Source organism: Salvelinus namaycush, chromosome 41, assembly GCF_016432855.1.
Source record: "Salvelinus namaycush isolate Seneca chromosome 41, SaNama_1.0, whole genome shotgun sequence".
In the NCBI taxonomy this organism is placed as follows: Eukaryota; Metazoa; Chordata; class Actinopteri; order Salmoniformes; family Salmonidae; genus Salvelinus; species Salvelinus namaycush.
The window spans coordinates 6,222,531-6,242,060 of record NC_052347.1 but is presented as its reverse complement, the minus strand read 5'-3'; the positions used below and the strand labels follow the sequence as shown (position 1 = coordinate 6,242,060).

The window sequence follows — 19,530 nt, the reverse complement described above, 5'->3', positions numbered from 1 at the left end:
TATGCTTGGTGTCATTGTCCATTTGGAAGACCCATTTGCGACCAAGCTTTAACTTCCTGACTGATGTCTTGAGATATATCCACATAATTTCCCTGCCTCATGATGCCATCTATTTTGTGAAGTGCACCAGTCTTTCCTGCAGCAAAGCACTCCCACAACATGATGCTGCCACCCCCGTGCTTCACGGTTGGGATGGTGTTCTTCGGCTTGCAAGCGTCCCCCTTTTTCCTCCAAACATAATGATGGTCATTATTGCCAAACAGTTCTATTTTTGTTTCTCAGACCAGAGGACATTTCTCCAAAAAGTATGAGTCCCCATGTGCAGTTGCAAATCGTAGTCTGTCTTTATTATGGCGGTTTTGGAGCAGTGGCTTCTTTCTTGCTGAGCGGCCTTTCAGGTTATGTCAATATAGGACTCGTTTTACTGTGGATATAGATACTTTTGTACCTGTTTCCTCCAGCATCTTCACAAGGTCCTTTGCTGTTTTTCTTGGATTGATTTGCACTTTTTGCACCAAAGTACGTTCATCTCTAGGAGACAGAACGCGTCTCCTTCCTGAGCGGTATGACGGCTGCGTGGTCCCATGGTGTTTATACTTGCGTACTATTGTTTGTACAGATGAACGTGGTACCTTCAGGCATTTGGAAATTGCTCCCAAGGATGAACCAGACTTTTATTCCTGAGGTCTTGGCTGATTTCTTTTGATTTTCCCATGATGTCAAGCAAAGAGGCACTGAGTTTGAAGGTAGGCCTTGAAATACATCCACAGGTACACCTCCAATTGACTCAAATTATGTCAATTAGCCTATCAGAAGCATCTAAAGCCATGACATAATTTTCTGGAATTTTCGAAGCTGATTTAAGGTACAGTCAACTTAGTGTATGTAAACTTCTGACCCACTGGAATTGTGACACAGTAAATTATAAGTGAAATAATCTGTCTGTAAGCAATTGTTGGAAAAATGACTTGTGTCATGCACAAAGTAGATGTCCTAAGTGACTTGCCAAAACTATAGTTTGTTAACAAGAAATTTGTGGAGTGGTTGAAAAACAAGTTTTAATGACTCCAACCTAAGTGTATGTAAACTTCTGACTTCAACTGTACATGTGGGGATTTCATCATAGTCACTGTTATTGCTATTGCTGTAGTCATCCAGTAATTTACCATTTATCTTCCCTGGGTAAATGGGTAGTTAACACGTCAGTCGGCATGTGAATTCACTCACCGAGCAAGACGGTATTGAATGGAACAAGAGGAGTGAATAAACTGAAATATTCCCTTAAAAAGAGCTGAGAGGACAGGAAGCACAGCAATAGATAGAAAGATAGAATGATGGAGAGAATGGAAGCAGGGAATTGTCAATACTGTTTTTTTTTATGGCTTGTGGACGATAGCAGTGACTAAGGCTTTTGGTGCGTGGTTGTAATTGACTATAATGAGATTTTTTAAGTACAAAATGGCTCCAAATTAGGGGGCCAATGATTGTCTTTCTCCTGGCTCGCCATCCTCTGCGTGGGGCTGTAATTGCAGTTTGCCCCAACTGCAGTACTGAGCGGCTGCAGACAGACAGACGGCTGCAGACAGACAGCGCTCCTAAATGGCAGAGAAGATGAGATAAAGATGCGACAGGATTCCTGATTTATCATCATTATGTTTGTTTACCTACAGTATTTGTATCTGCCCGCCTCTGAAGGCGAGACATAACACAGATAGTACATCTGCACTGGTAAGCTCATGGATATTAAACAGATGCACGTAAACCAGCAGTAAGTGCACACGTGTACACCTCCTAACGTATTTATTTGGACAGTGAAACAGCCTGTAGGGAGGAGGTCAGAGACCTGGCAGTGTGGTGCCAGGACAACAACCTCTCCCTCAACGTCAGCAAGACAAAGGAGTTGATCGTGGACTACAGGAAACGGAGGGGCGAGCACGCCCCCATCCACATCGATGGGGCTGTAGTGGAGCAGGTTGAGAGTTTCAAGTTCCTCCGCATCACTAAGTAATTAACATGGTTCACACACACCAACACAGTTTTAAGAGGGCACTACAACGTCCCTTCCCCCTCAGGAGGCTGAAGAGATTTGGCCTGGGTCCTCAGATCCTCCAAAAGTTCTACAGCTGCACCACTGAGAGCATCTTGACTGGCTGCATCACCGCTTGGTACAGCAACTGCAAGGCGCTACAGAGGGTGGTGAGTACGGCCCAGTACATCACTGGTGTCGCGCTCCCTGCCATCCAGGACCTCAATACCAGGTAGTGTTAGAGGAAGGCGCAACGAATTGTCAAAGACTCCAGCTTTGTTACAGAGGCATAAATACCCCCCCCCCCCCCCCCTAAAAAAAATGCTAACCTCCTTGGTAATGGTGAGAGGTTCGCATGTCTTGGGGGTATGATCTTTGACACTGTAACTTTCTCACTCATCATTATTCACGAATCATTCAGGATGATCTGTAATCATGATAGCATCCACATTAATGTATTAGTGTTTAGAAACATTCTATTCAAATTTACAATAAAAGCAACTCCAGAATAACACAATACATTATTTACCATTCATTTCAATTGGGCACAACATAATCCGAAACATAACCAAAACAAACTGCAAAATGCATCCAACAACTTTGTAGTCACAAGCTTGATGTAATCATTGTGTGCTAAGAATATGAGACCAAATGCAAACATTTTGACTAAACTGAAAACACTCAAAGTGAATTTGTCCAAATATTTATGACTAGATACATGAAGTGCATTCATTTCTAAACGGTAAAACAGATATGTATGATAACAGATATGTACTATAGTACATATAATACCAAATTGTTCGAGTATAGAGCCAAATTAAACGTTTTAGCTTCACTGGCCAAATAAATACGTAGGGGAGTGTACAGTATATATTTATTCACACCCTTTGACTTTTTCCACATTTTGTTATGTTACAACAAATTCAAAATGAATTATATTGAGATGTGGTGTCACTGGCCTATACACAACACCCCATTATGTGGAATTATGTTTTTAGAAAGTTTTCCAAATAGATTACAAATTAAAACCTGAAATGTCTAGAGTCAATAAGTATTCAACCCCTTTTGTTATGACAAGCCTAAATAAGTTCAGGAGTAAAAATGTGCTTAACAAGTGACATAATAAGTTGTACAATAATAGTGTTTAGCATGATCTATGAATGACTACTTCAGCTCTGTGTCCCACACATACAATTATCTGTAAGGTCCCTCAGTCGAGCAGTGAATTTCAAACACAGATTCAACCACAAAGACCAGGGAGGTTTTCCAATGCCTCGCAAAAGAAGGGAACCTATTAGGAGATGAAAAAAGCTGACATTGACTATGCCTTTGAGCATGGTGAAGTTATTAATTACACTTTGAATGGTGTATCAATACACGCAGTCACTACTAAAATACAGGGGTCCTTCCTAACTCAGTTGCTGGAGAGGAAGGAAACCACTCAGGGATTTCACCATGAGGCCAATGGTGACTTTAAACAGTTACAGAGTTTAATGGCTGTGATAGGAGAAAACTGAGGATGGATCAACAACATTGTAGTTACTCCACAAAACTAACCTAAATGACAGCGTGAAAAGAAGGAAGCCTGTACAGAGTAAAATTATTCAAAAACTTGCATCCTGTTTGCAACAAGGCACTAAAGTAATACTGCAAAAAAAGTGGCAAAGCATTTTCACTCTATGTCCTGAATACAAAGTGTTATGTTTGGGGCAAATCCAACACAACACATCACTGAGTACAACTTTCATACTTTCAAGCATGGTGGTGGCAGCATCATGTTATGGGTATGCTTGTCATCGGCAAGGACTAGTGAGTTTTTTAGGATAAAAATAAACGGAATAGAGCTAAGCACAGGCAAAGTCCTGGAGGAAAAGCTGCTTTCCAACAGACACTGGGAGACAAATTCACCTTTCAGCAGGACAATAACCTAAAATACAAGGCCAAATATACACTGGAGTTGAGTACCAAGAAGACAGTGAATGTTTGTAAGTGGCCTAGTTAAAGTTTTGACTTAAATCGGCATGAAAATCTATGGCAAGTCTTGAAAATGGGTGTGTAGCAATGAATGATCAACAAGCAACTTGACAGAGCTTGAATAATAATACAAAATAATAATGTGCAAATATTGTACAATCCAGGTGTGCAAAGCTCTTAGAGACTTACCCAGAAAGACTCACAGCTGTAATCACTCCCAAAGGTGATTCTGACATGTATTGACTCAGGTGTGTGAATACGTATGTGAATTAGATATTTCTGTATTTCATTTTCAACAAATGTGCAAAAATGTCTAAAAACATATTTTCACTTTGCCATGATGGGGTATTGTGTGGATATGGGTGCGAAAAAATGTAATACGTTTTTTATTCAGGCTGTAACACAACAAAATGTGGGAATAAATCAAGGGGTTTGAATACTTTCTGAAGGCACTGTATATATAATATTCAGAATGAACTGTGGATGGATTGAAAAACATCCACATGTTAACTGAACCAGGCAGAGACAGGGCTTACACGCGTAGAGACACACAGGACTGTCTTACTGAAGACACACTCTGAGGTAAAGACTCGTGTGTGTGTGTGTGTGTGTGTGTGTGTGTGTGTGTGTGTGTGTGTGTGTGTGTGTGTGTGTGTGTGTGTGTGTGTGTGTGTGTGTGTGTGTGTGTGTGAGTGAGATGGTTAGTTCTTCTATCCTTGTGGGGACCTAAAATCACCAAAAGTCTCCACAAGGACAGTGAAACAACAAACAAGCAACATTCTCCCTCGTGAGGACATTTCCCACATCCCCATGAGGACAAAGGCTATTTTTAAGCTTAGGTTTAGAGTTAGGGTTACAATTAGTCTTAGGTTTAGAATTAGGTTAAGGGTTTAGTGGTTAGGGTTAAGAGTTAGGTTTGGATTATGGTTACGGGTTAGGGTTAGGGAAAATAGGATTGTAGGTCCCCTAAAATGTGTGTGTGTGTGTGTGTGTGTGAGAGAGAGAGAGTGTGTAAGAGTGGTACTGAGGTGGTTGGGGGAATTCATCAGACACTGAAGCCACTGGACAGGCTTGCACATGTCCACCCAGTGTGCCAAATCTGCACCCCACAGGCCTCCCCTCAGTCTCACAGTAGCAGGCTCATGCCCATGCCCAGCCACCTCCATGTGGGCAGCACCATGTCCCTGTGCCAGTGTCGTGCTTCCCTATTACCCAGGGATGGAGCATGAAAGCTGGGCTTGAATCAGAATGCACTCCCCCGCTCCTCCATAGAACAGCCCCATAAGAAGCCCTGGGCTAAGCATGGCTGAAACCCCACCAGTAACTGCACAGCTATACAGTCACACAGCTGTGTGTTGGTGTCAGTAGTGGGATGTCAAGGGGTGGGTTATGTAATAAGAAAACATTGGGGGTGGGGGAACGGGAAACAAAGAACCTCAAGGGGCCCTCAACCTCATGCCAAACATAACACTTTCTCTAACACCCAGCTCCCTCCCTCACCCTCCTCCACCCCACCCTTCACCCAGCCCAGTCGTAAAAAGACATGTCCTGCAGCCATCCCTCCCCTCTCCCCCACCTCTCTGCTGGATTCACACAGATTTCTGAGACTTAACTTCTCCCGTGCCTCTGCATCCCAGCTCATGTTTTCTGACAAGGGCGCTGTTTTGGTATTGCTTGGCCAGGCGGAACAAAAAGGAATGGAAAAAGAGAAAGTGTGCAGCGAAGGAACTACAAACACAGGAAGCTGAAGCAGCTGTGACACACATGGCTGGGCTCTCAGCAGCCCCACGGAGACACGACAGCACACCGCTGTTTACCCATAAGGCACCTGGGCATGGGGAGCACTGCTACACCACCGGTAATAAAACCAACGATGGGGAAAACTAGAAGAGGGATGGTTGGCTCATTCAGTGCATGTGTGTGTGTGTCTGTGGGTGCGTACGTGTGTGCGTCCACGTGTATGTATGGTTTTAATAAAGCGGCCAGGACAGGAAGCAGGGAGGGCCCCTAGCGACTGTGTGGACGCCTCATTGAGTCTCTGCTGTAGCGTGGAACTCCGGAGGGCAGAGGTCAACCAGCCAGCCCACACACAAATATGGCCGTCTGCCAGCCAATCAAAAAACAGAGGCCAACCACCAGAACCAGTCAGGGAGGAGAGAGCCGCTTGACTGCATGGCCCGATCAGACAGCTATTTTGAGATCAGCCAGTTATTCAAGACAGAACCAAAGAATCCCCTCCGACTGCAGATCAGGATGTATCCTGTGCTTTTGGTCAGTGACAATCGCAGGGGTTCAGCCAGTTAACCAATGACAAAGGATCAAAAGGAATTCGATGTTAGGCAAGGAGTCAATGTTTCCAGTCCATTTAGAGATTGGCGAGTGTGTTTAGTGATAAACACAGTGTGGCACAATTTAGCCATCAATCCTTGCGCCATTACCTATCTCTCTCTCTTTCTCCCTTCGTCCCTCCCAGCCCAACCCTCTCTCTCTCTCATTCTCCCTCCCTCTCTCGCTCTGTCCACCAGCTGGGCGAGACAGCGGTGCCGTCTTCCATTTCAAACGGCTGATGCTTTGTGTGTCAGTGTGTAACTCATCTCTTAGCTATCTGCCCACAGAGTTAGGCCTTAGGCCCTGCCAGCCTGCAGAGGGTGGGGAGGCAGGTTATCATACCCTGACAGCTCTCAATGTAAACACAGGTCTCAGTGTGTGTTCTCCTGGCTTTAAATAAGGATAACTTGTTTGAAGTTGGGACTAAAGTCTATTATGGCCCCCTGAACCCACAGTCCAAACTGGTTACGTGTTGACTGACGGCCCCAATAGGAATCCATTTAGCCACTGTAGGTAGATACCCTAACCATCTATGTTCACTAAGTTATTCAGAGGACATTTAGAGGTCAGCTCAGGACTGTGTGATAGTCAACATAGACACTTTACATGTTAAGAGCCTAAAAAGATGAGGATATGCAGAGAGAGAGAGAGGGGCGAGAAGAGGGGGTGGGATAGGTACATTTACATGGAATAGAAGGTTTATGTCCTATAATAGATTTTGATAGCAAAAGGTATAATTAGCATTTAGTTGCTGGGTGAGAAACCATAAAAAGGGGATATTACAACCCAGATAGAGCTGGCAGTGATCGACAGAAAGGTTTTTTTGGTGTGTGTCTACCATGATGTCTGATTGCAGCTGACACCTACACTGGTTATTTGAGGTACATGTCAGCGTGGTGCTGTCACAGTGGGACACGTGTGTCATCATGCCGCTTATAATTGATCAAGCTGATCAAGCTTTGATCACCGATGACAGTCCCCTCCATCAACACATACATAAACACACACACACACACACACAGCCGTTTGAACTACATGCGGTAGAGAAAACAGCACTCTGTTTGAATGGCTACTCTCTCTGTCCTCCTTCCTCCACCCCCTCTCTGTGATCATTATGCCCAGCCATTATTGCTTCTAATCAGTTTCATTTGGGAAGTGGCGCTGATGTGTTGATGAGGCGAGAGAGAGCGAGAGAGAGGTGGGACGTGAGGCGACCAGATGTCCCCGCTAACTCCTCTCTGCATGCACCTACAGAGGTGTCTGCCTAACGAAACCCCCTGGGTTCTATTGATGGCTCACCACAACGCCGACCGCACTAATGAACAACCACTCAGGCATCTGTGACATACGTTCTGGCACACAGATGCTACCTGTGGCTGTGTGCACAAGTGACTGCATGAATGTGTGTGTGTGTGTGTGTATGTGTGTGTGTGTGTGTGTGTGTGTGTGTGTGTATGTATACGTGCATACATGGTGCTTTTCATAACATACACATCATGTATATACCCCTATAATTGTTTAAGAGAACCACGGAGTTCATATCACTTGTTTTAATGGGTTTTTACAGCCCTGGGACCAGAGAGACAGCAGCAGTAGACTGGCTAGCGTGGGTATAGGGCAGGAGGACTGATGGAGGGAGGAGGGAGGAGGCACAGGCTGCATGGACATGGCTATGTTTATTTATTGATATGCCTTCCTCCCCTCCCCCTCTCTGTCCCTTGGTGAGATTCTCCGCCGCCTCTGGCTGCGTTGGTATGGTTAGCAGCCTCTCACCGTGGATCCCATTACCATGGAAATGCAGGGGATAAAGAGACCCCTGTCTTTACATAGTCAATGCCGCCGTTCCGGACAGAGAAAATCCCATTCTCTGCGGTGTCCTGGGATGAAATCCGGCATTGGCTGCTCCCTCCCTCGCAGCACATCACTCATAATAAATAAATGAAGCTCGACTCGGAGCCTCTCTTTTTTGATTTCTGTTACTCTCTCTCTCTCTCTCTCTCTCTCTCTCTCTCTCTCTCTCTCTCTCTCTCTCTCTCTCTCTCTCTCTCTCTCTCTCTCTCTCGGTTCTGCCTTTTTTTCCATTCTGTTCATTTCTCTCGTCCTGTTTTCTCACTCCTCTTTTGCTCTATTTTACTACTCACTCTTATCTCTCCCCCTGTCCCCCTCCCCCTCACTCTTATCTCTCCCCCTGGCGGCAGGTAGCCTAGTGGGTAGAGTGTTGGGCCAGTAACGGAAAGGTTGCTGGATCGAATCCTCAAGCCGACAAGGTAAAAATCTGTCATTCTGACCCTGAGCAAGGCCCCGGGCTCCAAAGACATGGATGTTGATTAAGGCAGCTTCCCGCACCTCTCTCATTCAGAGGGGTTGGGTTAAATGTGGAAGACACATTTCAGTTGAATGCATTCAGTTGTACAATTGACTAGGTATCCACCTTTACCTATGTGTATATGGAGCATAGGTCTGTGTGTGTGTAGAAGCATGCAGAGAGAAGATTGCGGGGACATTTTGTCGCCCCTCATCCCGTCTGTCTCTCTCTGAGCACATCTCAGCACTGACATGCCCGTCTCTCTCTCACTCTCTCTTCACAGGAGAAGCAAAGTGTGATACTCAGCCGTGATAGAGTAGAGTATGCCATAGGGGCTCATTACTTGAAGTGACAGTTAGAAACAACAAGTGTGCCACCGGAGTGGAACAGGACAAGTGTGCCACCGGAGGGGAACAGGACAAGTGTGCCACCGGAGGGGAACAGGACAAGTGTGCCACCGGAGGGGAACAGGACAAGTGTGCCACCGGAGGGGAACAGGACAAGTGTGCCACCGGAGGGGAACAGGACAAGTGTGCCACCGGAGGGGAACAGGACAAGTGTGCCACCGGAGGGGAACAGGACAAGTGTGGCACCGGATGGGAACAGGACAAGTGTGCCACCGGAGGGGAACAGGACAAGTGTGCCACCGGATGGGAACAGGACAAGTGTGCCACCGGATGGGAACAGGACAAGTGTGGCACCGGATGGGAACAGGACAAGTGTGGCACCGGATGGGAACAGGACAAGTGTGCCACCGGAGGGGAACAGGACAAGTGTGCCACCAGAGGGAACAGGACAAGTGTGTCACCGGATGGGAACAGGACAAGTGTGCCACCGGAGGGGAACAGGACAAGTGTGCCACCAGAGGGAACAGGACAAGTGTGCCACCAGAGGGAACAGGACAAGTGTGTCACCGGAGGGGAACAGGACAAGTGTGCCACCGGAGGGGACCAGGACAAGTGTGCCACCGGAGGGGAACAGGACAAGTGTGCCACCGGAGGGGAACAGGACAAGTGTGCCACCGGATGGGAACAGGACAAGTGTGGCACCGGATGGGAACAGGACAAGTGTGCCACCGGAGGGGAACAGGACAAGTGTGCCACCGGAGGGGAAAAGGACAATTGGGAAATGAAATGGTATGAGAGGCTGTGTGCCACAAGGTTCCTCAAGCTGAGGGATGGGCCTGGAGAAAAATGTAAACACTCTTATAGACAGAGCTATGGATGCAAGGACTGACCATCCAATATATAAAAAAAGAGATTTGTAAGCATGTTTTGAGGCTATACAGTTTGTATAATGTTTACAAACATTGGTAAAACAAGCTTATATGTTGGGTTCTGATTGGATTTGACAGTTGAACTAAGCTCATTTCTATGTTATATTCTTCAAGAAGGAACAGGTACATATAAATATATAAATATAAATAAATTCATAAGTCCAAAAATGGATGTAGCAACTGCAGATCGCCCCTTTGAAGAACTGAGTCTGACACCTTTACTTTTGGTTTTGTTGTGAATATAAAGGAGATAAATGAACGGGTTGAGGTTCAGGATATGATATCTCACTGATTCATTTCACTGACAGTTCGTGGAAACACGGTACAAAAATATTCAATCGTCAAATAAATGGGAACCAAATAGCTTAATATAACAACACTGATTATTATCACTTTGAAAGAACGGGCAGTACAGTAAGCCAGGCGAGAGAGAGATGGGTAGATGAGTAGATGGATGGATGAGAAGAGCGCGTGTCAGAAGGCTGGGCACAGAGAGATAGAGAAAGAGAGAAATGACCTCTGGCTAGAAACGTATTGCTGCTCACCGTTATTATTGTTGTTAGTATCACGCCCAGGTGCTATTTATAACACCTGGGTGCCCCAGTTACACTACTGCTCAGAAGCAGCTCACTAATAATATATTTCTCTCTTTCCCTCTCTTGTTCTCCATGCCTCTCGGCTAGGGTGATTCTCAGCCTCTGAACTGTGGTGGTGTGGGTGTGTGGGGTTTTATGGACGCGTGCCTGTCAAGGGGTGGCTCTGCAGGAGGGATGGAGAAATGGCTGTGCCAATGTGTGCCATGGGGAACCGGAATGGCGATGGCATACTTTGTTGAGGGGACTTTTTAAGTGGAGCAGGGAAATGTCTGGGAAGTTGCTCTGTATTTAGACTTTGTCCTCAAACTCTGAAAAAGTGTCCAGGGAAGCAGCTGTACTCAGCATTACAGTAGCTGTGTACTGTAGAAGTCCGTGTCAATCCAGTGGCAGATGATCTGGACAGTGGACAGATTTAAAGCAGTACAGTATAGGCCATGGGACCGTCTGGGGTGGTAATGGTAGAGTAAGCCCTACAGGCCATGGGACCGTCTGGGGTGGTAATGGTAGAGTACGCCCTACAGGCCATGGAACCGTCTGGGGTGGTAATGGTAGAGTACGCCCTACAGGCCATGGGACCGTCTGGGGTGGTAATGGTAGAGTACGCCCTACAGGCCATGAGACCGTCTGGGGTGGTAATGGTAGAGTACGCCCTACAGGCCATGGGACCGTCTGGGGTGGTAATGGTAGAGTAAGCCCTACAGGCCATGGGACCGTCTGGGGTGGTAATGGTAGAGTAAGCCCTACAGGCCATGGGACCGTCTGGGGTGGTAATGGTAGAGTAAGCCCTACAGGCCATGGGACCGTCTGGGGTGGTAATGGTAGAGTACGCCCTACAGGCCATGGGACCGTCCGGGGTGGTAATGGTAGAGTAAGCCCTACAGGCCATGGGACCGTCTGGGGTGGTAATGGTAGAGTAAGCCCTACAGGCCATGGGACCGTCTGGGGTGGTAATGGTAGAGTAAGCCCTACAGGCCATGGGACCGTCTGGGGTGGTAATGGTAGAGTAAGCCCTACAGGCCATGGGACCGTCTGGGGTGGTAATGGTAGAGTAAGCCCTACAGGCCATGGGACCGTCTGGGGTGGTAATGGTAGAGTACGCCCTACAGGCCATGGGACCGTCTGGGGTGGTAATGGTAGAGTACGCCCTACAGGCCATGGGACCGTCCGGGGTGGTAATGGTAGAGTAAGCCCTACAGGCCATGGGACCGTCTGGGGTGGTAATGGTAGAGTAAGCCCTACAGGCCATGGGACCGTCTGGGGTGGTAATGGTAGAGTACGCCCTACAGGCCATGGGACCGTCTGGGGTGGTAATGGTAGAGTACGCCCTACAGGCCATGGGACCGTCTGGGGTGGTAATGGTAGAGTAAGCCCTACAGGCCATGGGACCGTCTGGGGTGGTAATGGTAGAGTACGCCCTACAGGCCATGGGACCCTCTGGGGTGGTAATGGTAGAGTACGCCCTACAGGCCATGGAACCGTCTGGGGTGGTAATGGTAGAGTACGCCCTACAGGCCATGGGACCGTCTGGGGTGGTGATGGTAGAGTACGCCCTACAGGCCATGGAACCGTCTGGGGTGGTAATGGTAGAGTACGCCCTACAGGCCATGGGACCGTCTGGGGTGGTAATGGTAGAGTACGCCCTACAGGCCATGGGACCGTCTGGGGTGGTAATGGTAGAGTACGCCCTACAGGCCATGGGACCGTCTGGGGTGGTAATGGTAGAGTAAGCCCTACAGGCCATGGGACCGTCCGGGGTGGTGATGGTACAGTACGCCCTACAGGCCATGGGACCGTCTGGGGTGGTAATGGTAGAGTACGCCCTACAGGCCATGGGACCGTCTGGGGTGGTAATGGTAGAGTACGCCCTACAGGCCATGGGACCGTCTGGGGTGGTAATGGTAGAGTACGCCCTACAGGCCATGGGACCGTCTGGGGTGGTAATGGTAGAGTACGCCCTACAGGCCATGGGACCGTCTGGGGTGGTAATGGTAGAGTAAGCCCTACAGGCCATGGGACCGTCTGGGGTGGTAATGGTAGAGTACGCCCTACAGGCCATGGGACCGTCTGGGGTGGTAATGGTAGAGTACGCCCTACAGGCCATGGAACCGTCTGGGGTGGTAATGGTAGAGTACGCCCTACAGGCCATGGGACCGTCTGGGGTGGTGATGGTAGAGTACGCCCTACAGGCCATGGAACCGTCTGGGGTGGTAATGGTAGAGTACGCCCTACAGGCCATGGGACCGTCTGGGGTGGTAATGGTAGAGTAAGCCCTACAGGCCATGGGACCGTCCAGGGTGGTGATGGTACAGTAAGCCCTACAGGCCATGGGACCGCCTGGGGTGGTAATGGTAGAGTACGCCCTACAGGCCATGAGACTGTCCGGGGTGGTAATGGTAGAGTACGCCCTACAGGCCATGGGACCGTCCGGGGTGGTGATGGTACAGTACGCCCTACAGGCCATGGGACCGTCCGGGGTGGTAATGGTACAGTAAGCCCTACAGGCCATGGGACCGTCCGGGGTGGTGATGGTACAGTAAGCCCTACAGGCCATGAGACTGTCCGGGGTGGTAATGGTAGAGTACGCCCTACAGGCCATGGGACCGTCCGGGGTGGTGATGGTACAGTACGCCCTACAGGCCATGGGACCGTCCGGGGTGGTAATGGTACAGTAAGCCCTACAGGCCATGGGACCGTCCGGGGTGGTGATGGTACAGTAAGCCCTACAGGCCATGGGACCGTCCGGGGTGGTGATGGTACAGTACGCCCTACAGGCCATGGGACCGTCTGGGGTGGTAATGGTAGAGTACGCCCTACAGGCCATGGGACCGTCTGGGGTGGTAATGGTAGAGTACGCCCTACAGGCCATGGGACCGTCTGGGGTGGTAATGGTAGAGTAAGCCCTACAGGCCATGGGACCGTCCAGGGTGGTGATGGTACAGTACGCCCTACAGGCCATGGGACCGTCTGGGGTGGTAATGGTAGAGTACGCCCTACAGGCCATGGGACCGTCTGGGGTGGTAATGGTAGAGTACGCCCTACAGGCCATGGGACCGTCTGGGGTGGTAATGGTAGAGTACGCCCTACAGGCCATGGGACCGTCTGGGGTGGTAATGGTAGAGTACGCCCTACAGGCCATGGGACCGTCTGGGGTGGTAATGGTAGAGTAAGCCCTACAGGCCATGGGACCGTCTGGGGTGGTAATGGTAGAGTACGCCCTACAGGCCATGGGACCGTCTGGGGTGGTAATGGTAGAGTACGCCCTACAGGCCATGGAACCGTCTGGGGTGGTAATGGTAGAGTACGCCCTACAGGCCATGGGACCGTCTGGGGTGGTGATGGTAGAGTACGCCCTACAGGCCATGGAACCGTCTGGGGTGGTAATGGTAGAGTACGCCCTACAGGCCATGGGACCGTCTGGGGTGGTAATGGTAGAGTAAGCCCTACAGGCCATGGGACCGTCCAGGGTGGTGATGGTACAGTAAGCCCTACAGGCCATGGGACCGCCTGGGGTGGTAATGGTAGAGTACGCCCTACAGGCCATGAGACTGTCCGGGGTGGTAATGGTAGAGTACGCCCTACAGGCCATGGGACCGTCCGGGGTGGTGATGGTACAGTACGCCCTACAGGCCATGGGACCGTCCGGGGTGGTAATGGTACAGTAAGCCCTACAGGCCATGGGACCGTCCGGGGTGGTGATGGTACAGTAAGCCCTACAGGCCATGAGACTGTCCGGGGTGGTAATGGTAGAGTACGCCCTACAGGCCATGGGACCGTCCGGGGTGGTGATGGTACAGTACGCCCTACAGGCCATGGGACCGTCCGGGGTGGTAATGGTACAGTAAGCCCTACAGGCCATGGGACCGTCCGGGGTGGTGATGGTACAGTAAGCCCTACAGGCCATGGGACCGTCCGGGGTGGTGATGGTACAGTACGCCCTACAGGCCATGGGACCGTCCGGGGTGGTAATGGTAGAGTACGCCCTACAGGCCATGGGACCGTCCAGGGTGGTGATGGTACTGTAAGCCCTACAGGCCATGAGACTGTCCGGGGTGGTGATGGTACAGTACACCCTACAGGCCATGGGACCGTCCGGGGTGGTGATGGTACTGTAAGCCCTACAGGCCATGAGACTGTCCGGGGTGGTGATGGTACAGTACACCCTACAGGCCATGGGACCGTCCGGGGTGGTGATGGTACTGTAAGCCCTACAGGTCATGGGACCGTCCAGGGTGGTGTGTTACAGTACACCTTACAGGCCATGGGACCGTCCGGGGTGGTGTGTTACAGTACGCCCTACAAGCCATGGGACTGTCCAGGGTGGTGTGTTACAGTACACCCTACAGGCCATGGGACCATCCAGGGTGGTGATGGTACTATACACCCTACAGGCCATGGGACCGTCCGGGGTGGTGATGGTACTGTAAGCCCTACAGGCCATGGGACCGTCCGGGGTGGTGATGGTACTGTAAGCCCTACAGGCCATGGGACCGTCCGGGGTGGTGATGGTACTGTAAGCCCTACAGGCCATGGGACCGTCCGGGGTGGTGATGGTACTGTAAGCCCTACAGGCCATGGGACCGTCCGGGGTGGTGTGTTACAGTATGCCCTACAGGCCATGGGACCGTCCGGGGTGGTGATGGTACAGAACACCCTACAGCTGAAGATGAATAACATTATTTTATTGTCCAAATGGACACACGGTCCAACGGACTTCCGCTTTATCCTAACCCCTCTGACCTTGGCTGCCTGTACCCTATAAACAGTCCATTCACTTCTTGTGTTTGTGTTTGTCCAGGACTGGATTTCCATGTGGACCTTCACAGGATCGGGGCGAAGGAGGGCCTGAAAGGCCGGAAGCTACAGAAAGCCATGGAGAGCTACGCCTGGAACATCACCGTCCTCAAGGTATGAGTACAGTACATCCATTCATCCATCCTAAAACACAGGAAACTCTTTGACAAGATACTGTACTTTTAAAGACTAATGGATAGTGTACTGTATAGTGTACATCCACACACTTTGTCAAGATAACACTAGCAATGTAAGGCTAGTGCATCATTCCTTAGAAATACTGCTTCGTTCTGCATAAGTTCACAAGGTTATTGATTTGAAACAACTTCCAGTAATTTACAGAAGTGATGTTGCTGCTATACTCTCCCAAGAGATTACATCTTAAGACAGCAATTTGGCTAATTGGCACCTCCCTTCTTTGTAATCCTTAAATCTCTTAATTAAATGGTGCAGCTCCAGCCTACAGCTGTATCTGTGAGCTCAGCAGTAACTAACATGATAACACATCCCACATGAAAAAAATACTGTAGTGTACTATTTACATTTTAGGGGGTGGGGGGTCTTAGGAGAGTAGGAGGATTATTTAAGATACTGTTTGAAGTGGTAGGGTTTCAGATGTTTTCGGAAGATAGACAGGGACTCTGCTGTCCTAGCTTCAGTGAGAAGCTGGTTCCACCATTACAGTGCCAGGACAGAGAACAGCTTTGACTGGGCTGAGCGGGAGCTGCCCTCCTGTAGGGGTGGGAGGGACAAGAGACCAGAAGTGGCAGAATGGAGTACTCAGGTTGGGGTGTAGGGTTTGAGCATAGACTGAAGGTAGGGAGTGGCAGTTCCTCTTGCTGTTCCGTAGGCAAGCACCATGGTCTTGTAGTGGAAGTGAGCTTCGACTGGAAGCCAGTGGAGTGTCAGAGAAGCGGGGTGACATGAGAGAACTTGGGAAGGTTGAAAACCAGGTTGGCTGCAGTGTTCTGGATAAGTTGCAGGGGTATGATGGCACAAGCGGGGAGCCCAGCAAACAGCGAGTTGCAGTAGTCCAGAAGGGAGAGGACAAGTGCCTAGATTAGGACCTGCGCCGCTTCCTGTGTGAGGTAGGGTCGTACTCTACGGATGTTGTAGAGCATTAACCTGCAGGAGCGAGTCACTGCTTTGATCTGTACAGAGAACAACAGGTTGTTGTCCAGTGTCACGCCAAGGTTCTTTGCACTCTGGGAGTGTGACACTGTGGAGTTGTCAACCGTGATGGAAAGGTCTTTGAGCGGGCAGGCCTTCCCCAGGAGGAAGAGCTCCGTCTTGTCGAGGTTGAGCTTGAGGTGGTGGGCGGACATCCAGGTTGAGATATCTGCCAAGCACGCCGAGATGCGTGTTGCCACCTGGGTGTCAGAAGGGGGGATGGAGAAAAGTGGTTGAGTGTCATCCGCATAGCAATGATAGGAGAGACCATGTGAGGATATGACGGAGCTGAACGATTTGGTGTATAGAGAGAATAGGAGAGGGCCTAGAACCAAGCCCTGGGGGACACCAGTAGTGAGAATACGTTGGGCAGACACAGATCCTCTCCATGTCACCTGGTAGTAGCGGCCTGCTAGGTAGGATTCAATCCAAGAGTGGGCAGAGCCTGAGACGTCCAGCCCTGAGATGGTGGAGAGGAGGATCTGATGGTTGACAGTGTCGAAGGCAGCGGATAGATCTAGAAGGATGAGAACAGAGGAGAGAGAGTCAGCTTTGGAAGAGTGAAAAGCCTCCGTGACACAGAGAAGAGCAGTCTCGGTTGAGTGACCCAAGCCTGACTGGTTAGGGTCAAGAAGGTCGTTCTGAGAGAGATAACGAGAAAGTTGATCAGAGACAACACACTCAAGTGTTTTGGAAAGAAAAGAAAGAAAGAAGGGATACAGGTCTGTAGGTTTGATGCCAGATGAGTAGTGTGTTGGTTTCTTGAGGAGGGTAGGGACTCGGGCCATTTTGAAGTCAGAGGGGACGCAGCCAGTGGTCAGGGATGAGTTGATGAGGGAAGTGAGGAATGGGAGAAGGTCTCCAGAGATGGTCTGGAGAAGGGAGAAGGGGATGGGGTCGAGTATTCACTGTAGTGTTTTTGCAGACTTTGCTGTAGTATTCACTGTAGTGCTTACTGTAGTATACTGTAGTATTTACAGTTCACTATAGTATAAATACTATAGTAAAAGAAAACTGTAGCATATATAGTCGTGGCCAAAAGTTTTGAGAATGACTCAAATATGAATTTTCACAAAGTCTGCTGCCTCAGTTTGTATGATGGCAATTTGCATATACTCCAGAATGTTAAGAGTGATCAGATGAATTGCAATTAATTGCAAAGTCCCTCTTTGCCATGCAAATGAACTGAATCCCCCAAAAAACATTTCCTCTGCATTGCATCCCTGCCACAAAAGGAACCAGCTGACATCATGTCAGGGATTCTCTCATTAACACAGGTGTGAGTGTTGACGAGGACAAGGCTGGAGATCACTCTGTCATGCTGATTGAGTTCGAATAACAAACTGGAAGCTTCAAAAGGAGGGTGGTGCTTTGAATCATTGTTCTTCCTCTGTCAACCATGGTTACCTGCAAGGAAACACGTGCCGTCATCATTGCTTTGCACAAAAAGGGCTTCACAGGCAAGGATATTGCTGCCAGTAAGATTGCATCTAAATCAACCATTTATCGGTCATCAAGAACTTCAAGGAGAGCAGTTCAAATGTTGTGAAGAAGGCTTCAGGGCGCCCAAGAAAGTCCAGCAATATTCTGCAAAAGGTACAAGGATTGGACTGCTGAGGACTGGGGTAAAGTCATTTTCTCTGATGAATCCCCTTTCCGATTGTTTGGGGAATCCGGAAAAAAGCTTGTCCGGAGAAGACAAGGTGAGTGCTACCATCAGTCCTGTGTCATGCCAACAGTAAAACATCCTGAGACCATTCATGTGTGGGGTTGCTTCTCAGCCAAGGGAATGGGCTCACTCACAATTTTGCCTAAGAACACAGCCATGAATAAAGAATGGTACCAACACATCCTCCGAGAGCAACTTCTCCCAACCATCCAGGAACAGTTTGGTGACGAACAAGGCCTTTTCCAGCATGATGGAGCACCTTGCCATAAGGCAAAAGTGATAACTAAGTGGCTCGGGGAACAAAACATCGATATTTTGGGTCCATGGCCAGGAAACTCCCCAGACCTTAATCCCATTGAGAACTTGTGGTCAATCCTCAAGAGGCGGGGGACAAACAAAAACCCACAAATTCTGACAAACTCCAAGCATTGATTATGCAAGAATGGGCTGCCATCAGTCAGAATATGGCCCAGAAGTTCATTGACACCTTGCCAGGGCGGATTGCAGAGGTTTGGAAAAAGAAGGGTCAACACTGCAAATATTGACTCTTTGCATCAACTTCATGTAATTGTCAATAAAAGCCTTTGACAGTTATGAAATGCTTGTAATTATACTTCAGTATTCCATAGTAACATCTGACAAAAAATATCTAAAGACACTGAAGCAGCAAACTTTGTGGAAATTAATATGTGTGTAATTCTCAAAACTTTCTGCAGTATACTACAACATTCTATAGTAAGTACTACACATGATCGAGGGATACTACAGTGTGTAGTATAGTATTCTACAGTATACTATGTTTTACTATAGAATTCTATGGTAAGTACTGTAATATTCTATAGTAAACTGTAGTATTTTTTCATGTAGGATGATACCATTTCACACCATTTGTTAGCCGACATGCACAGAAGGCTCCACCCCTCTCCACCATCACCCCCTCTCCCGGGAGTTTGGACCCAGCAGACGTGCCCTTAGGTGGGCCATTGGTGTCACGCTCTCCCCCTTCTCTCTCCCCTCTTCATCTCACTCTCCTTTCCCCTCTATGTCCCCTCTCTCTCCTCTATATTCCCTCTCTCTCCTCTCTAGCCTCTCTCCCTTCTCTGCCCTCTCTCCCGTCTCCTCGCCTGTAACACAGGCCCACAATCATATAAAACGGGGCCCAACGCCCTCGTTTCACAGCCTCAATGAATCATTACCTGTGGTAATAGCAACACTGATAAAGCACTAAGCCTCGCCACCATCTCGCCAAGACACAAATAAGGACATCGAGAGAATGTGTGATGTGTGTTGTCGATCTCATCTGGATGTAATTCTTCAGGATTGAGTGAAGTGTTTAGCCTGGTTTGGGGCTCTGCCGGGCTGGCAGCCAGAGAGAGAGGGAGGATGTGACCAGGG

General features: G+C 49.0%; 1 protein-coding gene across 2 annotated transcripts in view; it reads left to right on the top strand.

The window, feature by feature from the left end:
- The window catches only part of LOC120033926 (inactive phospholipase C-like protein 2), a 95,654-nt gene that overhangs the window by 70,378 nt on the left and 5,746 nt on the right, over positions 1-19,530 (top strand). Inside the window, exon 5 of one of the 2 annotated variants that reach the window (XM_038980328.1) lies at positions 15,301-15,410. In XM_038980328.1, coding sequence (XP_038836256.1) covers positions 15,301-15,410 — 110 coding nt within the window. Of the gene's footprint in view, positions 1-8,916; positions 9,051-15,300; positions 15,411-19,530 lie in introns of those variants that run through there. The other variant, XM_038980329.1, reaches the window with a different exon arrangement.